The 26,347-nt window shown below is 41.0% G+C and overlaps 1 protein-coding gene across 2 annotated transcripts in view; it reads left to right on the top strand.

Annotated features, from left to right (window-relative positions):
• The window catches only part of ARAP2 (ArfGAP with RhoGAP domain, ankyrin repeat and PH domain 2), a 481,396-nt gene that overhangs the window by 71,516 nt on the left and 383,533 nt on the right, over window positions 1-26,347 (top strand). For both annotated transcript variants that reach the window (XM_040335148.1, XM_040335150.1), the window contains exons 7-8: window positions 3,061-3,130; window positions 21,993-22,113. In XM_040335148.1, the coding sequence (XP_040191082.1) occupies window positions 3,061-3,130; window positions 21,993-22,113 (191 nt within the window). The remainder of the gene's footprint in view (window positions 1-3,060; window positions 3,131-21,992; window positions 22,114-26,347) is intronic.

A 26,347-nucleotide genomic window follows, 5' to 3' on the forward strand; every position in this document is an offset into this window, starting at 1 on the left:
AAAAAAACTAACAGAAGTTACACTTTAACAAATGGAGGGGGGAGGGGGAGAACACTAGCTGTCAGAATGTAGTGCACTTTGCACTTTGTGTTTTTATGAAGCTAGTACTACACTGGAAATTTTCTTTACTTCTCATTTGCACTAATAAAATCACCAATGATTAATCACTTGGAGTAAAAATGTATTGTGAAAAGGATGGAACAAATAGCTCCCTGTAAGGAAAAGCCAGGTATAGGAAGATCAACATTTGGTCAGTTCAACAGGAACTAGCCATATTTAGATCTGTGTATGGACAGAATGGTTGTACTGAAGTTGATCTATCGATCAGCTTCAGTACAACCAGCCTCTCTGTTTTTTTTTTTCAATTAATGCTGGTGGTTATACCCACAAGCAGTGATCATTGTATCCTGACAGATTGGAAACCTCCCGTTGTCAGAATACACAAGCTCTGATGACTTGATGGGGGAATTCATGGTTCAAGGAAATAAAATTGCATAATGTATGGTCTGCCTAAGCTACACTAATAGCACGAAGTAGAATGTGGCAGTGTTGAGACACACACTTGGAGTATTAAATAGTCATGCCAAATTAATCTCAACTACACGCTGCTTGTGTAGTTTACACTTTAGGGGGCCATTTGTTACCATCTGTTTAGCTACTACTAGTTATATTGTTACTGATTTTATTAGCATGATTAAACTAATAAAATTATCCTGCGTATCTCTAGCCTGAAGGCAAAAGCTGCCACACTGGGCTTGTAATAGATTTGCTTTAATTGAATATATTATTAGAGGAAAGCTAAGACTGACCTTTAAACACTTGGGCCCGGAAGAATTTACCCCCTTCCTGACCAGAGCACTTTTTGCGATACCGCACTGCAGCGCTTTAATTGACAATTGCGCGGTCATGGCACACAAACAAAATTGACGTTCTACTTTCCCCAGAAATAGAGCTTTCTTTTGGTGGTATTTGATAACCTCTGTGGTTTTGATTTTTTGCACAATAAACAAGCAATATTTTTAACTTTTTTGTTATAGTAAATATCCCCCAAAAATATATAAGAAAAAAATTCTTTCTCAGTTTAAACCGATATGTATTCTTCTACACATTTTTGTAAAAAAAAAAAAAAAAATCGCAATAAGCGTATATTGATTGGTTTATAGCGTCTACAAAATAGGGGATATGCTTATAGCTTTTTTTTTTATTAGTAGTGGCAGCAATCGTGAATGTGACATTATGGCGGACACATCGGACACTTTTGACACTATTTTGGAACCATCGTTATTTATACAGCGATCAGTGCCAAAAATGACACTGGCAGGGAAGGGGTTAAACACTAGGGGGCGATCAAGGGGTTAAGTGTGTTCTAGGAAGTGATTATGACTTTGTGGGGGGTGGGCTCCCGATGACAGAGAGCAGTAGATCCCTGTCATGTCACTAGGCAGAACAGGGAAATGCAGCTCTGTGTCACACGCGCCCACTAAGCTGCGATTTAAAGAGGACGTAGCTGTACACCTATTTGCGCAGCTGTGCCACTGTGCCGACGTATATCGTTGTGCAATGGTTGGCAAACAGTTAATCAAGATCATCAAGGAACCCTTATGTCTGCAGAGACCCTCAGCACTAGTGTCAGTTTCCTCACTCAAAACTCCCAGCATTTGGTGTCATTTTCTGCAATAATTGCCCCCAGCATAGATGGGAGGATATCAGGTTAGACACTTCCTAATGGCTCAGTCTCTAGGAAGAGTAATGGATAATGGCCACCAGGCCCTCTTACCAGACTTTGTGAAACCGCAACAGTGATCCCTCTGGCTGGACGTTCACTCACTCTGGGTTGTCTGGGGTGACTCTAGTCAGTAGTGTAGCATGCCTGTACCCTGGCAGCGGCTCGGTCTTTCTCCCTCTCTGGTGGTGCGGGTACAGCGGGGCTCCCTCTCTGGTGGTGCAGGTAAAGTGGGGCTCCCTCTCTGGTTGTGCGGGTAAAGTGGGGCTCCCTCTCTGGTGGTGCGGTTACAGCGGGGCTCTCTCTCTGGTGGTGCGGGTACAGGGTGACTTCCTCTCTGGTTGTGTGGGTACAGCGTGGCTCCCTGGTTAGTGCGGGTACAGCGTGGCTCTCTGTGGGTACAGCGTGGCTCTCTGGTTGGTGCGGGTACAGCGTGACTCTCTGGTTGGTGCGGGTACAGCATGGCTCTCTGGTGGTGTGGGTACAGTGTGGCTCTCTGGTTGGATGGGTACAGCGTGGCTCTCTCTGGCTTCCCCCAGCATGAGCACAGTATTCTCTTTTTTCCTTTTGTAACCCCCCCCCAGCAGAGTGCTTGTATGCTGGGGGCTTTAGCATGGTGTCTGTGGACACGCTGGGGCCACCACTCTTAAGGGACTACATTTCCCATGATGCCCCCAGTCCCCAGAGTCTTCTGATTGGCCCTCTGCTGTGGCCAATCATGGTGAGGAAAACAGGAAGCAAGGCAGCGGCACGGTGAATCCAATTAGAGCCGCTCTCTTTCTTCTAGCTCCAGCTGACAGAGAGGGAAAGGGGAGCGACCGGGGGAGATATAAATTACAGACAGCACCCGGGGCTCTCCTCTCCCTGTCACAGTGCCACTGCCGAGTTCTCTGGTAAATGGAGCTGTGACAGGGGGAGGAGAGCCGTGGGCTGTCTGTACTGTATATCTCCCCCGATCGCCCCCCTTCACCTCTCTGTCAGCTGAAGCTAGGAGAGAGAGAGAGAGCGGCTCTAATTGAATTTGTCGCGCCGCCGCCTTGCTTCCTGCCCGCTGTTTTCCTCCCCGAGAATCATGGCACTGATTTCTAGGGGGGGCAAACACCCTCCCTTGCCCTATGGAGCGGACGCCCATGGGCCTGAGGGTTTTCAAACTTTACAGACTTTAATATGGCTCTATGGTTCTAGATCAATCGGATTGTAATAATTGACTGTTGCTGAGCAGATTGCCTATTTTTTTCTTCTTCTTTAGTTTAATGGATTGGAAGTGGCAGGAAGACTAAAAATGTTACTTCATGACTAAACATCATAAAATACTATTCTTGTTCTTTTTATTGCAGCACATGCATGTTTCAGAAGAGATGGGTAAAGTTTGATGGACATCATATTTCCTACTATCACAATGATCGGGTAAAGTATTAATGTGTTCTATAGGATCTGTAGTTTTATAGGATCTATAGATTATATATACACACACATATATATATATATATATATATATATATATATATATATATATATATATATATATATATACATACAGGCACACCCCACTTTTAACTACACAATGGGGTTTATTTACTAAAGCTGGAAAGCGCAAAATTAGGCTCACTTCGGCACAGAAACAAATGAGCTCCCAAGTTTTTTTACCAGGCTTAATTGAACGAGCTAGGTTTAGAAGCTCATTGGTTTCTATGCAGATGTGAGCCTGATTTTGCGCTTTCCAGCGATAGTAAATAATCCCCATTGTGAACTTAAAAGTGGGGTATGCCTGTATATAGCGTTGGGGTGTTTAAACAATGCTCGATTTTGTACAAAGGGGCTCAAAGTGTGCCAAGAAAATATCCCCACACCATTACACTACCACCACCAGCCTGAACTGTTGATACAATGCAGGATGGATACATGCTTTAATGTTGTTTACACCAAATTCTGACCCTACCATCTGAATGTCATAGCTAAAATGGACACTCATCAGATCTGGCAGTGTTTTTCTAGTCTTCTCTTGTCCAATTTTGGTTCATAGCTTGGTTTTAATGAGTTACTGTTGCTTTTCTATCATCTCGAACCAGTCTGCCTATTCTCCTCTGACCTCTAACATCAGCAAGGCATTTTCCTTTAGACAACTGCTGCTCAAGGGATATTCTCACTTTTTTGGACCATTCCAAAAAAGATGTTAATGCGTGATAATCTCAGTAGATCATCAGTTTTTGAAATACTCAAACCAGCCCATCTGGCACCAACAACCATGCCATGTTCAAAGTCACTTAAATCCTCTTTCGTCTAGATCATGGGTGCTCAAGCTGTGGCTCTCCAGCTGTTGCAAAACTACAATTCCCATAATGCCTCAGCCTTTGGGAGACATGCTTGTACCTGTCAGCGGCTTGCAATGCCTCATGGGAATTGTAGTTCCGCAACAGCTGGAGAGCCACAGGTTGAGCACCCATGGTCTAGATGCCTAAATGCATTGAGTTGCTGCCATGTGATTGGCAGATTAGCAAGCAATTGAACAGGTATACCTAATAAAGTGGCGGGTGAGTGTATATATATATATATATATATATATATATATATATATATATATATATATATATATATATATATATATATATATATATATATATATATATATATATATATATTAGTGAAAGGAAAACCACTCTGTCAATGAATGTAAGTAGCTGTCTGCACAACAGATATACTGTATATAAAACAAGTGGAAAAGAGAAAGTGTGGCACTCAAAACATTACTCTCGGCATGCTCAAAAGATATAAGTGTACATATAACCTCTGTGTTATACTTAATAAATTGATTAAACTGCACACATAATATGAAAACTATGCAAATGATTAATCAAAGTGATAATATAACACAATCATTGCCTGAACAAAATGGTGTTATTCAAAATTTGGACATGATCCAAAATAATATGTGTAGGTTGAAAATGCACCAAATGAATATAGTGAATAAATAACCAATATTATATAAATAAAATAAATACAAAGTGAAGCACCAAAGATGGAAATAAACCAAAAAAGTGCTAGTGAACAAATGAAATATAAAGTCCAAATTTGATCCACTGTGATAAAAGTGACTCTTTATATAGTTGTCTGTAGGCAATCCACCACCATGAAGATCAAAGGCTTACCAGACAAGATGGACCCACCAGGGCATATGCCTGAAGGATCGAATGAGCTTGTTGGTGTAACACACCCAGGGAGAGGTACAGCAAGAACAGCTTCCAATGGGGCCAGGCAGTGAGACCAGGCGACGATATTCCACTATATTGACATCAATGGGTATCCGCCATAGGTTTAAGCAACGTTACTTCATACACAAATCCTCCCAGTGTAACATATGTTAAGTAGAGAAATTGGGCCACATAGTATAATTACGTTTAAAAAGTGGTCATTTATTAAATAAAATCTAAAATGGCCACTCACATTTGAGAAGACAAGTAAAAGCAAATAGGATAACGCAGTGGCATCAGTAGAGCCCTTCCCGACGCGTTTCTCCTAATAAGGCATCATCTATATATAAAAGAACACATCAACAGTAAATGGGACACACATAGATCAATACTAACTCAGACAAAAAAAGTTAATGGAATAAAGCAAAACAACAACCCCCCACCAAAAAATATAGATTTAGGTCACAATGTATTCTGCTACAGGTCTTTGGTATAAAAAAAATCCAAATAAAACAAGCATGTCATATATAATAATTGTTTTTTGTGCAAGTTATAGCATCTACAGTACAAACATGCACACTCAAAGCCCAGAAGCAGGCACCGACGTACAGGTAGGTCGTTGTGCCTGTAGGATCTGTCCCGTTGCAGTATATGTACTGCGGCGCAGGGATGGACTGGCCATTGGGACTACAGGGAGTTTCCCGGTGGGCCGATGGCTCAGTGGGCCGGCTTCAGTGACAGCGGACCGCCGCCCCCCTCTGCTCCTCTGTCTCTCCCTCCCCGCAGCACTCCCCCTGCTTCTTTGTCCCCCCAGGTGAGCGCTGCGGGGAGGGAGAGGAGGTGAGGACAGAGGAGCATGGGGGAGGGGACAGACAGCTGACTCAACAGCTATGGCCTGGGAGTTTCTCACTTCTGCCTAATCTTGTCCCATAAGGGGGGGCACCAAACTGATTCTTTGCCCTGGGTGAAATAATGTCTAGCTTCCCCACTGGTACTGCCTATAAGAGTACCAGTACCAGCCGTTCCACTCTAATAAAGTAGAACGGCTAGTGGCTAGTGAAGGGGGAGAGAGGGCTTGGGTGGCCGGGTGGTGCGGGTATTGTCCGGCCACCATGGGAGAGACCTGTCAAAGTGGGCCAGTCTGGATGAAGTCCAGGGCCAAATTTTTGTCCCAGTCCAGCCCTGCTGCGGCGGGTCAGGAAGTGGTTAAAGTTCTCTCCCTTTTTTGGATCAGTGGGAAAATAACATCGTTGTTGATGAGATACCAGTTGAATAGTTTAAATTGGTGGTACTCAACAGTTGTAACCTAGTATTCTAGTTTACTATTTTCATCACAACCCTATTATATATTCCTTTTGACAATCTAGCAGGCACATCAATTTTTATGGAACACCGTTCGGTTTCCTAACCCTCAGGATGTACATCTTGATTCCATCATATGCACTGAACCAGTATAAGTTATTTCTACATTTCACACAGACATTTGTAACCTTTATATAACCATACTGAGGACTGATTGACGTATTTGTACTGCAATTCTCAATCCTCCAGACTTCTAGAAGTTTATAGCTCATACATTATAGCTGCCTGTTTTAGATGAGCGAGGATCTTTGCTCCACATAACATATTTCACTTAGGAGTCTAAAAGTAACAGCTTTCTACTTAAAAGCATCTTAGAAAAATTAAAAATTGAGCCGCAATCTGATTACTCCCATTAATTGTGCTGATGGTTTGGTCATTTAGTTTAATGGAGGACACAATCAGGTATTGGAAGGCATCTTGATTACAAATTAGATAAAGTGAGCAGCAAACGTAGAGTGAAGGATAGATTGGATACATAGAGGACAGTAATGGAAAGTGGTGTTTGGCAGATAAAGACACAAAAAAAGGAAAGGAAAAATATACAGGAAGGCAGATTGGATACAATAAATCAATGGGGTGGAGACAACATTACTGCATTACTGGGACATCATTGAAAGGTGAAATTGAGTAAAGGGTCATATTAAAGGACTTTGTAAAATCAACCGTTCAGTTGTATATGTCAAGCTAGTGCATGGATCGTATGTGAAATATCATAGTGAGGCCAGTGCTGAATAAACTGAGCAGTAAATGCATCTATTGAAACAGGCGCTTTAAGTCAGACCAGCATTGGCTGAGGCCTTTATAGTTACATCTGTGGGTATCAACCAGAAGTCAAAATATTTTTGGGAAATAATCAGTTTTCTGAATTATAGTTTGCAGTCCATTGCTGTCATTTCAACCATAATATGGAGGGTGATAGAATTGTTTTTAAGCTCTCTCTAGTGCATATCTATGTAGGCTTGCATTATACTGGCATATGTGTTCATGCAAAGTTTGGCTAAAAGTCAGATCATCACCTTCCATGTCCATGAACAGCATTAATATGCCTTAAAATTCATCAGCAAAACACAAAAGGTGCTTAACATGGCAGTCAGTTCAGTCTTCTCAGATCTGATCCTATGTCCAAACATGCCCATTACTGCTTCTTGTAATTATAAAGCCTCGTACACACGATCCAATTTTATGGCCATAATTGTCTGACGACCGTGCGTATGCTCCATCAGACAATTGTTGAATGAATTAACGACAACAAATGTTGGCTGTTTATGCACACCAACCATTTGACAATAAACCTGTTATGCCGAATTATCCGATCGTGTGTACACAAATCCGTCCAACTAAAATCCAAAGAACAAACACGCATGCTTGGAATCAATGCTAAACCTCAGACAACAATAGCAGACGTTGCCCAAAGGGTGGCGGTAAAGAGCTGAAAAACCACCTGGTTTGGTGAATGTTGGCTGAAAATGTTGGGCCGTGTGTATGCAGAACACGTTCACCACCAACGCCCTTCGCACCTAAATCCACAGAAAAGTCTGCTGGAAGTCCGATCGTGTGTACAAGGCTTTACTGGTGTTTGTAAATAGAAAACAATTCAGGAGGAATTGAAGGAAGAATGGACTTTGTAGGCACCTTTATGTAAAATTACAAAATGTTATGTTTCACAACGAAATAACATTTAAATACATAAAAATAGAAAAGGAAAAAGTGTTAATAAAAACAATACAATACAATATTGGGAACACCCAGTGACCTTCTAACAGGAGCTACTCAATAATGATATAAGTAATTGGCTATAGAGATGTCTATATAGTAACTGCCTATATTGAGTATAAGAATCTCCTCGATAGGAGGTCCACTGGATCCACAATGAAAGACTTGTGCTCTACATGTTTCGCGATATTCGATCGCTTCATCAGGAGCCACTAAATTGTATAAAGAGAGAAACAATTTCAATCAAATTGTCAGATATAATAGCGTTTGTTTGGTTTTAAACAAAGTCAAACCATAAACATTATAGCGTGAAACGCTCACCAAAGTTTTTTGATGCTGCTTCAAACGAGTTTATAGAGCTGCCCACCCCGTATGGTGCAGTGTTAGTTGACTGATATGGTACACCCCTAAAGGAAGTGGGGTGAAGACCCAGATGATGGATAAATTGGACCCACAAAAGTTGCAGCGAGGCAAAATGTGGGAATGCGCCAGGTAAATAAAAATACATTTATAAAAAATTGTAACTATGAAGTTATTGAATATTGCCTATTGCTAGAGCAATAAAGTAACTTTATATGTTAAGACATTAGACAGGAGACCTATGCAGGTACATAAATGAGTATCAAAATAAAGCTAATGTGTTGGTAGAAAGGTCCTAGACAAGACGTGAGGTAATCAATATAACGAGGGGTACTTTCTGGATTTAGATAAATAGTGAAACGAATATAAACAATTGTAGTAATGAAAGATGTATATGTACAATACAAGTACACATTGAATACTGAAATAGGCACCAATCATATCACTGAATACCTTTTATATAGGCCAGAGACATAGGCCTCGTACACACGACCGAGTTTCTCGGCAAAAACCAGCAATAAACTTGCTGGGAGATATTTTTTTGCCAAGGAAACCGGTCGTGTGTACATTTTCGTTGAAGAAACTGTCGAGAAACTCGACGAGCCAAAAAGAGAGCATGTTCTCTATTTCCTTGACGGGAATGGAGAAAATTGGCTTGTCGAGTTCCTCGGTCGTGTGTATGAAGCCATAGGCTTTGCTGGGCCCATATGGGGGTGTTAAAAAGGGATTGCCTATGAAGGTAATTGAAAACTGTAGGTAATGAGCCAGGAGGCGGGGTCTAGCTGCACAGTCATGCTGCACTAGAGCTCCGCTCTGTGGGGAAAGAAAACCGCAAATAATTGATTTTAATAGAGCTGCAAACGAACAGAAAACGACGGGTCGAGTTCCCAGGAGGTGAGGAGAACCATTTTATTGAAATATGGTGCTGGGGGGTGCCATAAATAAGGGTAAATCCAACCCTAATAGCACGGCCCAGCAGATGAAGGGCTCTGTAAAAAAGGCGGCATTCTCCTCAGCCACCTCAGCTACCTCAGAGTCTAATACTGAGGGGAAAGGCAAGCAATGCTTGTTAAAGGGAATGAAATCCGCAGCTTCTCTGAGGAACATGGACACGGACAGTGAGGAGGAGGACTTGTCTAATACCCCACAAATAGCTACATTAAGTAAGACAGCGCACCTCAGAGCAAATCACCACTAGTCTAACTAAGGAAATAAGAGACTTGGGCTGCCGCACAGAGACTTTAGAGGCAAAAATGGACGAAATTGAAATTTATACTCAAGATTGCCAATCAGAACTAGATGCGCTTAAAGAGGAGAACTTGGTACTTCATAGCAAACTAGAAGATTTTGAGAACCGCGCCAGGAGATCGAATTTGAGATTCAGGGGAATTCCTGAGACGGTCCTGGACCTTTCAGGTACCATTCTAGCACTGTGTCAGGAGCTAGTGCCGGGACTGCCTGTAGAACGCCTGGAATTTGATAGAATACATAGGGCATTAGCCCCCAAAAAATCTGAGGGACCCCCCAGGGATATCATTGCAAAATTCCACTACTACAGAACAAAAGAGCAGGTTCTGGAAGCAGCCAGAGAGAAGAGCAGTTTAACATTCCAGGGAAACAATTTCCAGATATTCGCCGATCTATCGCAACTGACAATTACCAAACGGCGTGCAATGAAACCCCTTTTAGTGGAATTACAACAGCGAAACATAAAGTACCAATGGGGATTTCCCTTCTCCCTCAGATTTACATTCCAGGGCTCAAAGATAGTGTGCAGATCACCTGATCAATTACACCAAGCTTTAATTGATCTGAAGCTCATTGATCACAGTATCACACACAACTCCTCCCGCAGAAGATCAGCATCAACATCTTCCCGCAATGGCATCATTCAACCTGAAAAGAACAATGGAACTCATCACACAAACAAGCGAGGAAGATTTGTGTCTCAACCCCAAGACCAAGAGGATACCATGGACTGACCACCTTCCAGAGGACCTCATGAATTTCTTCTTCCCCTGGTCACAAGAACACTTCACAAGAAAAGATGTACAGATTGCATGGATTGAGAACTTGATGTTTTTTATTTTTATTTTTTTTACTCTTATTTTTTATTTCTACTTTTAAATTTTTCTCTTTTGACCCAATTTTATTCTCATTTTCACCGCTTATTGCGATTCTTATTTTTCATTTTTTACCTTGCACTCCTACCTTTATCACATTCTTACTTCTTTCCATTTTTTTTCCACTTTCCCCCCCACTTTTTATTTCCTCACCTCCTCCTCACCTTAGGGTGGGGAGGAGGGGGGGGGGAAACAACAAGGCCTGCCCCTTCATTCGCAGGGTCCCTCAGACTTATGACATCCCACACCATTTAATTACACCCCAGGGACCTAAGAGACACCTCTAAAACCCATTCTCTTATCCTCCTCTAGTTATAATATCCAAAGTTGCTTCACCACATTACACCACCTCGTGCACTAGTAGCCCAGTCAGCGTCCAGGCGCAAGGCGAGTTTTGGTGTGTAGAATCTGCATTGTTTTAATGGTCAATAGGTAGATACCCAATCTGACATATATCTGATCAATAGAAGCCTAATCTTACCCAAACTATTGGACCTACTTGAGGATTTTTTTCCTAAAATTCCAATGGAACACATGATCCAATTAAAACATCTTTGGTATAGGCTAATGAATTCTACAATCTCTTTATTTAATTAATTAAGGATAGTTAACCCCCTCTCATATCTCTCGCCTAAACAACAGAAGGCGAGTAGTTAGTGTTATCCTGTTCGAAATGTTATTAACAGCTTAGTTGAGAAAAAACACCTCAGACGGTGTTTACTTGAACATATTTACAGCGGTTTTCCACCGCACGGAACCAACCTGTGCTCCACCATGATCTCCTCAGTTCCCCGCAAGATTAAGCGGGGGATTGATGGGATCCCCTTTTCCCCTGGCGGGGGTAGTCCATCCCCGCCACGGGTAAACCTAACAAACTTTATTGGTTTATTGTTGACTGTTTATTTACAAATTTATTCTGTGTTTACCTTCCTTTTCAAGGTTGAATACCCCATAGACCCCTTTTCCTTTTCTTTCCCCAAGTCTGCAGGGATTGGGCTGGCCAGATGTCCTCCGGTTTATCACGGTAAGATGGACAGAGAAGTAAAGCTACCATGGCACCATTGAATATATTGTCGTTAAATGTACAGGGATTGAATGTGCCACAGAAAAGAACCAAGGCCTTCAGAACATTTCAGGCCAAAAAAGCCCATATTGTTTGCCTACAGGAAACTCACTTTACTACGAACACGACTCCTAGATTTTTTAACCCCTCCTATCCACAAGTCTATTCAGCCTCTGCTTCAGTCAAAAAAAGGGGAACCCTTATCGCTTTTCATCGCACCACACCATTCACTCTAAAAACGGAAATCAAAGATCCAGAGGGCAGATACATACTATTAACAGGCCAAGTGTTAGATACGGAGATCACAATAGTATCTTATTATGCTCCTAATCTAAACCCGTTACCCTTCTTATCGCATCTTTTCCAAATAATTAATTCACATAAAATAGGGACTCTCCTCATCTGCGGAGACTCCAACAAAGTCCTTCTTCCATTCTTAGATAAAACCCCCTATGTCACACCTAAACACCAAGCTAAATGGACCCTTCCCAACTTATAGCCAAATACAATTTAGTAGACACGTGGAGAGAACACAATCCCACAAAACGTAACTACACATACTTTTCAAACCCACACCAATCCTTCAGCCGAATTGATCATATTTTTGTGACAATCGGTATGGTCCCTGAAATACTATATTCAAATATAATACCCATCCCTTGGTCAGATCACAATGCGGTGTACACCACAATGGCATCAACCATTCCGAAAAACCATGATCCCACTTGGTATCTTCCTGAAATTATACTCAAACACCCTGCCCATTGCCAATTGATTGAACAAGCTCTAAAAGACTATCTAGAACTCAATGCAAGCCCTGAAATATCCCCACTTACATTATGGGAAGCACATAAGCCAGTCCTCAGAGGAGCATTCCAGCGGCAAATAGGGATCTTAAAAAAGGAGCGAGCACTGATGGCAAGAAAATTGGAAACAGAATTCAACTTAGCATTTCTGGCCCTACAAAACTGCCAAACTCAAACTAATAGAACTCGGCTGGACAAAGCACGTCTGGAATACGACTTGTTCTTAACCGATTCGGCAAATAGAACACTTAATAGATCTAGACATGCTTTCTACAAGCAAGCTAATAAACCAGGGACATATTTAGCTAGAGCGCTAAACACACTCAATAAGACTTTTAAACCCATAAAGTTAAAAATTGCCAACAGGGTTCTCTCCAGCAACCCACTTAAAATAGTTCAAAAGTTTAGCTCACATCTAAAACAACTCTACTCAGAAACTACTGTATTTGACGAATCTAAAGCTGACTCCTTTTTTGCACAAATTAATCTTCCACAAATAAGTCAATCACAGAAAGAACAGTTGGAAGAACCAATTACGCAAGAGGATGTAGCTTTAGCCATTCGGGAACTCAAAATTAACAAAAGACCGGGACCTGACGGGTTCTCGGCAAACTACCTCAAAACTTTTACTGAGTTACTTTCACCCAGACTGGCAGAGGCATTTAACAACTTACTAGAGCAAAAAACCTTCAGACCTGAAACGTTGCTAGCAACGGTTTGTATGATTCCCAAACCACATTCGGATGACACACTTTGTAGCAATTATCGTCCCATATCTATGCTTAACATAGATATAAAACTATTAGGTAAAATACTAGCTACCCGCCTTAACAATTTTATCGGTACTCTAATCAATCGAGATCAAGTAGGTTTCATGCCATCCAGACAAGCGGGCGATAATATACGCAGGGCATGCCTCTTGGCCAACATAGCAAAGAAAAGGGGTATACCGGCGTGTTTTCTCTCTCTGGACATCAAACAAGCTTTTGATTCTGTTTCCTGGGCGTATTTAAAATATACATATACATATACATTTATACAGAAATGGGGCTTTGGCCCTAATTTCACTAATTGGATTATGGAACTTTATAATAACCCTAAAGCTTATGTTAAATACGCAGGATATAAGTCTGACACATTTGATATCAGAAGAGGAACACGTCAGGGCTGCCCGTTATCCCCGTTATTATTTGCCCTCCTTATCGAACCGCTTGCTCAGAAAATCAGATCAGACCCCACTATCCTAGGTATAGAATTAGGAGGTCATAAACATAAATTATGCCTATTTGCGGATGACATTCTTTTATTTCTTTCTTCCCCGCAAGTAACTGGCCCTAATCTCATCCCAATACTTGATAGATTTGCGACGTTCTCAGGTCTAGCCATTAATCCCAAGAAATGTGTAGCACTAAACATATCCCTCTCAAGACTAGAATTAAGTGCAGCCACAGTAGGTCTTCCATTTACATGGTCGGATAAGAGCATCCCGTACTTAGGAACACACGTAACGGCTGATACATCTGATTTATTCTCTTATAATTATCCCCCTCTTCAGATAACAAACTTACTCAAATCCTGGTCCCAGCTCCCATTATCCTGGTTAGGTAGGATCAACGCAGTTAAGATGACAATATTACCAAAATTGTTGTATCTTTTTAGAGTGCTCCCGAGTCCAATACCGGCTTACTTTCTGAGGATAATACAAAACAGAATAACGACCTTTATATGGGGCACATCTAGGCCCAGAATAAAGGCGAAAATCTTGCATCTCCCCAAAACTCAAGGAGGGTTAGGATATCCGAATTTTACAAACTACTATAGGGCAGCGCAAATTTCAACCTTGGCCAAATATCATGCAAAAAAGGAAACACCTCTCTGGGTAGCGATTGAGGCAACCGAGTGTGATCCCATCCCTCCAGCTAACTTACTATGGATTCTTCCCAAGCTACGCGGGAAAATCTGCAATCCAATTATTAAACATTCTCTCTCACTATGGGATAGCTATAAATCCAAGTATTCACTGGTGTCCCCTCTCAACCCACTGCTTTCATTTTATAAAAACCCAACATTTTATCCGGCATGGATCTTCCCTAACACATTCAAGGAATGGGTAAGGAAAGACTGTATATATGTCTATAAATTTTTGGATTCATCGGGTGTCATGCCCTTCCCGACAGTATGTAAAAAATACGGTATACCTCAATCAGAATTGTTTCGATACCTCCAAATAAAAAATTTCGTGGAAACACATCTGACCTCTTCGGCTCTGAAAAACCAGATGTCACCTTTTGAAAGTATATGTAAAGATAATCCACATGTAAGAGGTACAATTTCGGTTCTGTACTTGCAGTCACTATCCCACAATAACACAACAAAGCTTCCTTATGTTCAGAAATGGGAGAGTGACCTGGGTATAGAACTTAATACCTCGGATTGGAATCAAATATGGCGAAACACTAAATCGGCTTCCTCGAATATAATAGCATTGGAAGCGGGCTATAAGGTATTAATGAGATGGTACCTGGTGCCAAGCAGAATAGCTAAATATGCACCAAACTGCACCGGACATTGCTATAGGGGTTGCATCACCGAAGGTACATATTTTCATACTTGGTGGACGTGTCCAATAGTACAGAAATTCTGGGATAAGATTTTCAAGATGGTAAATGCGGTGACTAAATTGAGAATACTTCCAGACCCTAAATTGGCACTACTGAATTTAAAGCCCATCAATCTAACACACACGCACTTCAAGCTACTAACACAACTCTTTACGGCAGCCAAACAAACCATAGCAAAAGCTTGGAAAACTCCAATTTTATCAACAACGGAAACAAAAAATAGAATGAATATTGCTATGACGCACGCCAAAATGGAAGCGTTAGAAACGGACACGATCGCCAACTTTGAAAAAATATGGAACCCTTGGATACAATATGCTATACCAGAAAATTTTAATAAAGGTGTAATGATGCCATGGTAGCTTTCCTATACAAAAATAACCGTTGTACATTTCATGCTTTGACGACGGATCCTAGCCCATCCCTGCAGACTTCCTTACCTGACCCCCCCCCCCATTTTCCTTCCTTTTCTTCCCTTCTTCCTTTTCCTGATCTGATACTGCATAAGGTAGTACCCTCGTGTATCTACCGTTAACTTTGAAAAGGTAGCACATTTTAGAAATTTAAAGTTGATAGGTAGTAAGGTTACATTAAATAAGGACGTATTATCTTTGATATATTATCCACTAGCCACTAGGACAAGTTGTAAGGATTACATATTTGGCTATGTTAACTACTTAAACTCTTCCTGCGATAGTACACAGAACATGGCTAAAATATTCCCGTTTATTGTTGTTTAAGAAAGATGATACTGTTAGTCAATCTTATGTTATAATAACCACCTGATTACTGTAACGAATGTATGCTTCATGTACAATTTATTCTTGCATTTAATAAAGATATTCTTGACAAGGAAAACTGTAGGTAAATATGAATATGTCCTAGTATGATGTAAAAATGGAACAAGTAATGCCCTGTACACATGATCGGTCCATCCGATGAAACCGGTCTGATGGATTTTTCCATCAGTTATCTGGTGAAGCTGACTGATGATCAGTCGTGCCTAAACACCATCAGTTAAAAAAAATGATCGTGTCAGAACGCGGTGACGTAAAACACAACGATGTGCTGAAAAAAATGAAGTTCAATGCTTCCAAGCATGCATCGACTTGATTCTGAGCATGCGTGGATTTTTAACCGATGGACGTGCCTACAGACGATCGTTTTTTTTCTATAGGTTTTTTATCCATCGGATAATTTTAGTTCCTAATTTTTTAACCGATGGATAAATAACCGATGGGGCCCACACGCGATCGGTTTAGTCTGATGAAAACGGTCCATCAGACCATTTTCATCAGACAAACCGATCATGTGTATGCGGCATAAGATAGTAAGAATATTTTGCTTGGGCGAGTGTGCCAAATCTGGGGTTAAAGATACATTTTGAATAATATATGTACTTTTTGTAGTTAAGTGGTAGATACCCAACAGCTAGCCTGAGAATTGAGGAGGTCTCTGAGAGAACCTAAATCAGACATAAAGGGATAATAATGAATAATAGTATGGCTGTTGGGTATTGTTGCCAATATTAAAATATCCCCAAAATGAAAAGAAAAGAAAAAGAAAAGGAAAAGGGGCTCTTACTCGCAGCTTGTTGAAAAGGGGATGAATCTATAAGGCAAAAGTACAATCCCCAGAACCAGAATCAGGAGATATCCGCTGTAACCACCTCTTATATGTTGATTATCATCCAAGGGCAACAGTACTCAATCTTTTTCTTTACTGGTGTTTGTGCTGCAGTATTGGTGGGCATATACTGTATGTGGTTCTTGCAAGTAATTAGGGAGTTAACAAGCACACGACAATTAGTCTTGGCAAATGGTAACGAATGCAAAATAGATCTCAAGTCAATCTTCCATCACGTTGGGAAGTTTTGAAGATCCTTTTGAGAGAATACATATATTGCATACCTCCCAACTGTTTGAGATGGGAATGAGAGACACCTATTAGGCTAGGTTCACATCACGATTTTTACATCCGATAATCGGACCGTAAAATCGGATGGAATCGTATATGACAAAATCGTATGTAATCGGATCAGTCATCCGATAACATACGATTTAGATTGACCACAATATAAAAAAAATCGGACACGATTTTAATACCAAAATCGGACACGATTTTAATACGATTTCAAATCGGGACCAAAAATCGGATCAAATCGGATGCACTTGGGGACCTACATTAATGAATGGAAGTGAATGGATACGTTTTGCCATACAGATTTGTACAATTTTAAACCTAAAATCGTGAGAACAAGTAGGATGATAAAATTGTGGTGTGAATGCACCCTTAGCAAAAGTATGCAGGCATAGGACACACCCCTTGCCATACCCCTTAAAGTAGAATTGTACAAAAAAACAAGATTGGTTAAACCCACAAGTGCTTTTTTTACCACTACTATTCCTTTATATTGGCTTTTGTAATTTACAAATGCAGCAATTTAGAAATCAGATGAAAGGTTTAGCCTGGAAAAAACTTTTTGATAGATAGATTGTGCATTTTATATACATCTATATAGATCAGACCAAAATGAGGGACACATGAGGAGGAATGAGGGACATAGGGACATTGCTCCAAATCAGGGACAGTTGGGAGGTATGACATTGGATGTTTTATCACAGCAGAAGATCCACCAGCTGAAATTATGGATAATGAGATATAGTAGCTGTCACTGGTTACATGCTTGTTTAGGACCCAATCACAAGGTCATGCAATTAGTAGCATGCATGATAACACGTGTAGGAATGGGGTTCAAAGTTTCCCTTTTAAAACACACTAAACTGCAGATGTAAACTCTCTACATAGAAAACACTGAGATTGTTTTGATTCAAATGCATCATGCATTGGCTTTCCTCCTTAGACCCAGTCAGGTGGATTTACTAAAACTAGAAAGAGCAAACTCGGGTTCAGCTCTGCATAGAAATCAATTAGCTTCCTTTTTTTTTTTTCTTATTTGTCAAAGCTTAATTAATCAAGCTGAAGCTAGAAGTTGATTGGCCGCCATCACAGCTGCACCAGATTTTTCACTTTTTTCACAGTTTTAGTAAATCAACCCCAGTCTGTCCAGACAGTATGGTTACACTGGCAGCCTAACTCTTTAATAAGAAACAGAAGTTGAATCCAATGCAATTTTACTTTAACTAATTGCAGTACAGTTGTTTTTCTAGTCTTTTCAACTGTAAGAAGACAATTGGGATTGACTTACTGAAAACAGTGGGCAAAATCGGGGTAAAGCTGTGCATGATAGCCAATCAGCTTTGACAAAAAACCTGGAAGCTGATTGGTTTCTATGCAGAGCTGCACCAGATTTTGCTCTCTCTAATTTAAGTAAATCAACCTCAATGCTTTTCCTAAGCCCTGTCTCTGGAATGTACTAATACTGACTCATGGTGCATGGAAAAAACAGAGGAGGGTCTAACTAGAAATGAACTAACTAGCGCTAAACAGTAGTGGAAGACAGAGAGAAACCAAATTACATAGTAGTGGCCCTAAACTGCCACTAAATGTCAGCATACTGAACAATAATACCTGCATCGTTAAATACAGTAGAGGAAAAAAATATAAAAATATACACTGAGCAAAATTATAAACGCAACACTTTTGTGTTTGCCCCTATTTATCATGAGCTGAACTTAAAGATCCACGGCTTCTTCTATGTACACAAAAGGCCTATTTCTCTCAAATATTGTTCACAAATCTGTCTAAATCTGACAGATTTAACCACTAGCCGCAGATATACGGTGGCAGGTCGGCTCGGCTGTGCGAAATCACGTAGGTATACGTCATTTCGCATTTCAGCCATTAGGGGCGCGTGCGGGCCGCCAGAGGTGCGCGCCCCCTGTTTGCCCCATCGTTACAGAGCGAGAACCAGGAGCTGTGTGTGTAAACACACAGCTCCGGTCCTGTCAGGGGGAGAAATGACTGATCGCATGTTCATACAACGTATGAACAGCGATCTGTCATTTCCCCTAGCCAGTCCCACCCCCCCTTTAGTTAGAACACACCTAGGGAACATAATTAAACCCTTCCCATCCCCTACTCGCCCCTGATGCCGACGCGTGTGCCCGGCGGGCGCGATCACCACCGGGCACCTACGATTGCTTGTTACAGAGCGATAGCCGGGAGCTGTGTGTGCAAACACAAGCTCTCGGTCCTGTCAGGGGGAGAAATGACTGTTCGTCTGTTCATACAATGTATAAACAGCGATCTGTCATTTCCCCTAGTCAGTCTCACCCCCCCTTCAGTTAGAACACACCTAGGGAACATAATTAACCCTTTACTCGCCCCCAGTGTTAACCCCTTCCCTGCCAGTGACATTTTTACAGTAATCAATGCATTTTTATAGCACTGATCGCTATAAAAATGCCAATGGTTTCCAAAAATGTGTCAAAAGTGTCCGAAGTGTCCGCCATAAGGTCGCAGTACAGATAAAAATCGCTGATCGCCGCCATTACTAGTAAAAAAATATATATTAATAAAAATGTCATAAAACTATCCCCTATTTTGTAGACGCTATAACTTTTGCGCAAACCAACCAATAAACGCTTATTGCGATTTTTTAATGAAAAATATGTAGAAGAATATGTATCGGCCTAAACTGAGGAAAAATATAGTTTCTTTATGTATTTTTAGGAGATATTTATTACAGCAAAAAGTACAAAATATTCATATTTTTTCAAAATTGTCGCTGTATTTTTGTTTAATAGCGCAAAAATTAAAAACCGCAGAGGTGATCAAATACCACCAAAAGAAAGCTCTATTTGTGGGAAAAAAAGGACGCCAATTTTGTTTGGGAGCCACGTCGCACGACTGCACAATTGTCAGTTAAAGCGACGCAGTGCCGAATCGCAAAAAGTGGCCCGGTCATTGACCAGCAAAATGGTCCGGGGCTGAAGTGGTTAATGAGCACTTCTTCTTTTGCCATGATAATCCATCCACCTCAAAGGTGTGGCATATCAAGATGCTGATTAGATAGCATGATTATTGCATCAGTGTGCCTTAGGCCAGTGTTTCCCAACTCCAGTCCTCAAGGCACACCAACAGGTCATGTTTTCAGGCTTTCCATTATTTTGCACAGGTGATTTGATCAGTTTCACTGCCTTAGTAATTACCACAGCCGTTTCATCTGAGGGAAATCCTGAAAACATGACCTGTTGGTGTGCCTTGAAGACTGGAGTTGGGAAACACTGCCTTAGGCTGACCACAATAAAAAGGCCACTCTAAAATGTGCAGTTTTACTGTATTGGGGGGTCCGTGGGGGGCTGAAAACCAGTCAGTATCTGGTGTGACCACCATTTGCCACATGCAGTGAGCATATCTCTTTGATTAGAGTTGTTCATGGTTGTTGATTGTGGCGAGTGGAATGTTGGTCCATTTCTCTTCAATGGCTGTGCAAAGTTGCTGGATATTGGCAGGAACTGGAACACGCTGACGTATACGCCGATCCAGAGCATCCCAGACATGCTCAATGAGTGACATGTCCAGTGAGTATCCTGGCTATGCAAGAACTGATATGATAAAACTGCACATTTTTTTTATTGTGGCCAGCCTAAGGCACACCTGTGCAATAATCATGTTGTCTAATCAGCATCTTGATATGCCACACCTGTGAAGTGGATGGATTGTCTCGGCAAAGGAGAAGTGCTCACTAACACAGATTTAGACAATATTTTAGAGTTCAGCTCATGATAATTAGGGGCTAACACAAAAGTGTTGCGTTTAGAATTTTGCTCAGTATATGTGTGTGTGTATATATATATATATATATATATATATATATATATATATATATATATATATATATATATATATACAGGCATACCCCACTTTTAAGTACACAATGGGGTTTATTTATTAAAGCTGGAAAGTGCAAAATCAGGCTCACTTCTTCACAGAAAACCAATGAGCTTCCGGGTTTTATTAACAAAGCATAATTGAACAAGCTGGGGTTAGAAGCTCATTGGTTTCTATGCAGAAGTGAGCCTGATTTTGCAGTTTTCAGCTTTAATAAATCAACCCATTTGTGTACTTAAAAAATGGGTATATATATATTTTTATTTGAAATATATTTTCATGCAGTAAGATTAATGTGTTAAATTGCTGAATGGTTTAATAGGCTGTTAATGTGCAGGTTTTGGGGTTATCCTGATCTTGGTTTCATTACCTAGTAGCTCACTGTCCTGGAACATGCAGCCATTAAAGTTCTATGAACTTGTCCTGGGACTGGTATTGAAGTCAGGTTCAAGATGATGGCTCTAGGCCCTTTTATAAACATGTCAGCTAATACAGTGTCTATTTCTCTCCTGACAGGTTAACTTTATATCCCTATTTTAGGATTCATGGTGCAACATTTCATACCTTTCAAATGACCGCATTGTTTTTTAAACCACTCCCTTGCCAGTTCATTCTGCCGTAAATACCATATTTTCGGGCGTATAAGACTACCTTTTACACTTAAAAAAAATGCCCAAAGATTGGGGGTCGTCTTATACGCCGGGTATAGAAAAGCTGCCCGATAGATATCAGCCCCCTGAATGCCCGCTGGATGTCCGGTAATACTGTATGTGGCTTCAGCCACATACAGTATTCACCGCTGAGCCAATATCGGCGAGCAATGTATACTATTAATGAATACAGAGCCTGCTCGGATTGGAGTAACAACCTCTGCCAATCCGAGCAGGCTACATACAGTAGCCTGCTCGGATTGGCTTTGAGAGAGAGAGAGAGAGAGAGAGAGAGAGAGAGAGAGAGAGAGAGAGAGAGAGAGAGAGAGAGAGAGAGAGAGAGAGAGAGAGAGAGAGAGGCACTGGCAGATGATGCTACAGCCTCTGCCAATCCAAGCAGGTTTTGTATTCATTAAAAGAGTACATCGCTCACCATAATTCACAGGGTAAATCAATTCACTGATCTCCCACTATTATACATCCTGCTGTTTGCCTTTGAGGTCCCAGGCACCCAAGAGGAACAGCCTTTTTAGGCCGGCAAATACAGGTAAATGTGAATGGTCACACATTTTTTTTTATTGTTCTAGGATGTGTTTTCAAAAGGGAAAATTTTACTGTCTGCAGTAATAAAAATTCAGAAATTGGGTGACAACAAATTTGAAATGATGACATCACAAAGAACGTTTGTTTTCCGGGCAGAAAAGGAAGGTATGAGGAATTGTTTTTACATTATGCATGGTTACTTTGCATCCTATAATTTGACACCAAGTACGTCTTTTGATATTCTTGTCATTATTTGATCAAAGCACCTACAGCTTTTTCTCTGTATATGCACAAAAATAACCCAGACTAACTGTATCGGGCCAAGGCTGGGCCTGCATGATTGGAGTTATACTAAGGTCGTTTCAAACTGAGATAAGCAACATATATGATATGGAAACAGATGTATTCCCCCTCCTCAGAAAGATACCAGCCCATCAGCCTATATCACATAGTATAAAGGCTTTTATTCCCACAGTTCCAAAACAGTTTTTGGGATATTGGCGCTGCTTGATTTCAGCACGTACCTGCAATTTTTTTTTGGGCAAGACTCCCAGCGAAGAATGAGGTGGGTAAGCAGTGAAAAAGAGTTAAGTGGAAGAACTGGTAGGGAAAGGATAAGTGTTCTTAGGGGTTAGGTTAGTTGTTCAATTGTTAAATTATTAAAGTACAACTAAAGGCAAATAGACTGTGCACTCTGCAAGTGCTGTTGCTACAGAGCTTGGTAAATCAGGGAAAGCAATGCTGACTGCCATCATTTAATCATGTGCAAGCAAACATTATGTGTTTTGATTTTCCTTGCATGTGATTGGTTATTCTTTTCAAAGTGAATTTTCACCTCATTTACGAAGCTCTAGAGAAATTAAATCTGTAGTCTATTTGCCTTTAGTAATTCAACCCCAATGTAATGCATAAGCTTCATAAAGTAAACAAAAAACGTATTTTACATCCCCTGACAAATCCCAATCCTTCATTTGTGTCTCACATGCTCTCCTTCCTAGGCACTGCAGTTCATAGTGGGAGGGTTTCACTAAAATAGGCTGTGCTGGCAATCCAAGAAGCAGCAGATGGGAGTAGGTGTGGCCAGGAGAAGCTACAGGTTTGTTAATTAGCAATGATAATCCGGATTGCCACCCCTGCAAACCACTTTAGTGTAATCAGGTGCAGCTTACATGAGAATGGCAACTGGATCAGTGCTGCATTGTTGCTACCACATAACAGGAAGATGCATGAGGTATATACTGTATATTGTATATACAATACTGTGCAAAGGTTTTAGGCAAGTGTGAAAAAAATGCTGTGAATTAAGAATGCTTTCAGAAATAGACATGTTAATAGTTTATTTTTATCAATTAAAAAAAAATGGTAAGTAAATGAACGGAAGAGAAATCCAAATCAAATCAATATTTGGTGTGATCACCCTTTGCCTTTAAAACAGCATTAATCCTTCTAGGTACACTTACACACAGTTTTTGAAGGAACCTGGCAGGTAGGTTATTCCAAACATCTTGGAGAACTAATCACAGATGTTCTGTGGATGTAGACTGCCTCAAATTGTTCTGTCTCTTCATGCTGCAGTTTTTCTGAATCCTGGTTCCTATGTTTTCATGTATAGGATGTGGAAACAAGGCTTAGTGACTCTACTATGCATGAAAACATAGGAACTGTGATGCAGGAAAAATGGCAGCAGGTGCTCTGGACTAATGAGCCAAAATGTGAAATATTTGGCTGTAGCAGGGGACAGTTTGTTCACTGAAGGGATGGAGAGCAGAACGATGATGAATTTCTGCAGGGAACAGTGAAGCATGGCGGAGGTTCCTTGCAGTTTCTGCAAATGGAGTTGGAGGTTTTTCAGGATCAATGGTGTCCTCAATGCTGGCAAATACAGGCAGATACTTATCCATCAGGGAGATGTGTGATTGGCCCCAAACATGCAGCCAATTACATTAAGTGTAAAGAACAAGGAGTCCCGGAAGTGATGGTTTGGCCCCCACAGAGCCCTGAACTCAACATTATTGAGTCTGTCTGGGATTACATGAAGAGACAGAAGCATTTAAAGCGGGGGTTCACCCTAAAACATCTATATACCGTTACATCCAGCATACTGCTGACATCGACAGTATGCTGGATTTTTTTTCTTTTTTCGCTGTACTTACCGTCTTATTGTTGTTTTCACCCGGCTTCCGGGTTCTCGCTCCCCGGGGAGTAGGCGTTCCTAAGACGAGGCATAGATGATTGACGTGCAGGTAAAGCGTGTCACGCCTTCCGAAAATATCCGAGCTGGGACTCTGCACTTTACGGCGCCTGCGCAGTCAGCTCTACACGGCAGGCGCAGGCGCCGTATATCGCCGTAAAGAGCAGAGTCCCAGCTCGGATATTTTCGGAAGACGTGACGGGTTTTTACCTGCACGTCAATCATCTATGCCTCGTCTTAGGAACGCCTACTCCCCGCGGGAGTCAGAACTCGGAGCCGGATGAAAACAACTATAAGACGGTAAGTACAGCAAAAAAAAAAAACAGCATACTGCAGATGTCAGCAGTATGCTGGATGTAATGGCATATAGTTGTTTTTCAGGGTGAACCTCCGCTTTAAGGCAGCTTACATCCATGGATGATATGTGGCTAGTTCTCAAAGATGTGATGTTTTTTTTTTCTGCAGAGTTCCTTCAAAAACTGTGTGCAAGTGTACCTAGAAGAACTGGTGCAGTTTTCCCATAACGGACTGGAGCTCACCTGAAGAATCTGTATATTGTCAATTTGTACGCCAAGCTACAGTACATGTAAATAAATAAAATGCAATTTTGACATTTCAATAACATTTTTAAAAAAGTGCATTGCGATGTGCTTAAATGCACATTGCACCGCCCCCTCCTGGACCTGCTGCTCACCTAGCCTGTGCTTTACTGTGTAGGTCAGTGTAAATGGGCCCTTATTGTGAAGAGTTCCCTGAGTGTGCAGGAGGTTTGGGGACGTGTCTATGGCCGCAATGACTACAATTACAGGTGCTGTGCTGCTGCATACAGAGTCTTTACAAGAGTGATAGGCAATGCATATGAATAGGGAGAAGAGCTGCTATTACTTTCTAACATCTTGCAGAATAACATCATTAAGGCACAAGATTTACAGTATATTTGAGCATCTAGAGATAAAATATATCACGTGTAGCTTGGGTAAATTTCACCTTTTAACCACCTTGAATCCATTAGTTACGGTACATTATAAAGTAACTTAAACCTGTTATTTTGCCAATAACAGGGAAGAAATAAATATATGCCCTTCTTAAAAACAGCTATCAACATGCAAATTGAAGTAATCAATAGCAAGCAGTCAGCAATCCTCTTTCCTGATGAATAGTGAGGCTCAGTATGATATTGCTGTTTGCACTTATTAAACAAGCTCCTGTGTTGGCTGACTTTGCGCACTAATACTTATCAGGGGTGACTCATTTTGCTGTGTGATGGGTGCAGCTTTGTGTTTCTCACATATTTTGCAATATAATGTACGCAGCGACAGTCAGCTTGTGCCTGTATATATTATCACATTCTCTTTTCCAGCATGAAAATGCGTAAATTGATTTATGAATAAATAGAGTCTTGGTGGGGAATCAGAAGATAACGCCATGTTCTTTGAAAATAGCATTACTCATGCACAACACACTATGGATTCATGAAAGACAAAACCTAATTTCCAGCTATTGTGTTTTCTATGTCTCCAAGAATGAAAAATGATATGCAGGTACATAGCTTATGGGTACATTACACATCATTGCATAACTGATCATACAGCATATATTAGAAAGCAAAATGCCCAGTTCAAAGTGGACCTTTACAGGCTATATGCATCTGCTTTGCTTCCACTAGGGGAATCCACTAATTTTCTTTAAAGGTGACCTCAAAGTTTTTTGGATTTTTAATTATGTGATCTTAAAAAAAGATCAACGGAATTCTGGAAACTATGGGCCAGGTTCACAGAAGAAATACGCCGGAGTATCTACTGATACTCCGGCTTATTTTCAAATTTGCCGCGTCGTATCTTAACCACTTCCTTACTGGGCACATATACCCCTTCCTGACCAGGTGAAATTTCAGCTTGTGGCACTGCGTCACTTTAACTGACAATTGCGCGGTCATGCGACGTGGCTCCCAAACAAAATTGACGTCCTTTTTTCCCCACAAATAGAGCTTTCTTTTGGTGGTATTTGATCGCCTCTGCGGTTTTTATTTTTTGCGCTATAAACAAAAATAGAGCGACAATTTTGAAAAAAAAATAAATAATTCTCAGGCCTCGTACACACGACCAGTTTCCTCGGCAGAATTCAGCTTCCGACCGAGTTTCTGGCTGAATTCTGCCGAGGAAACTGGTCGTGTGTACACTTTCGGCCGAGGAAGCCGACGAGGAGCTC

The sequence above is a fragment of the Rana temporaria genome, chromosome 1 (genome assembly GCF_905171775.1).
Source record: "Rana temporaria chromosome 1, aRanTem1.1, whole genome shotgun sequence".
Taxonomy (NCBI): Eukaryota; Metazoa; Chordata; class Amphibia; order Anura; family Ranidae; genus Rana; species Rana temporaria.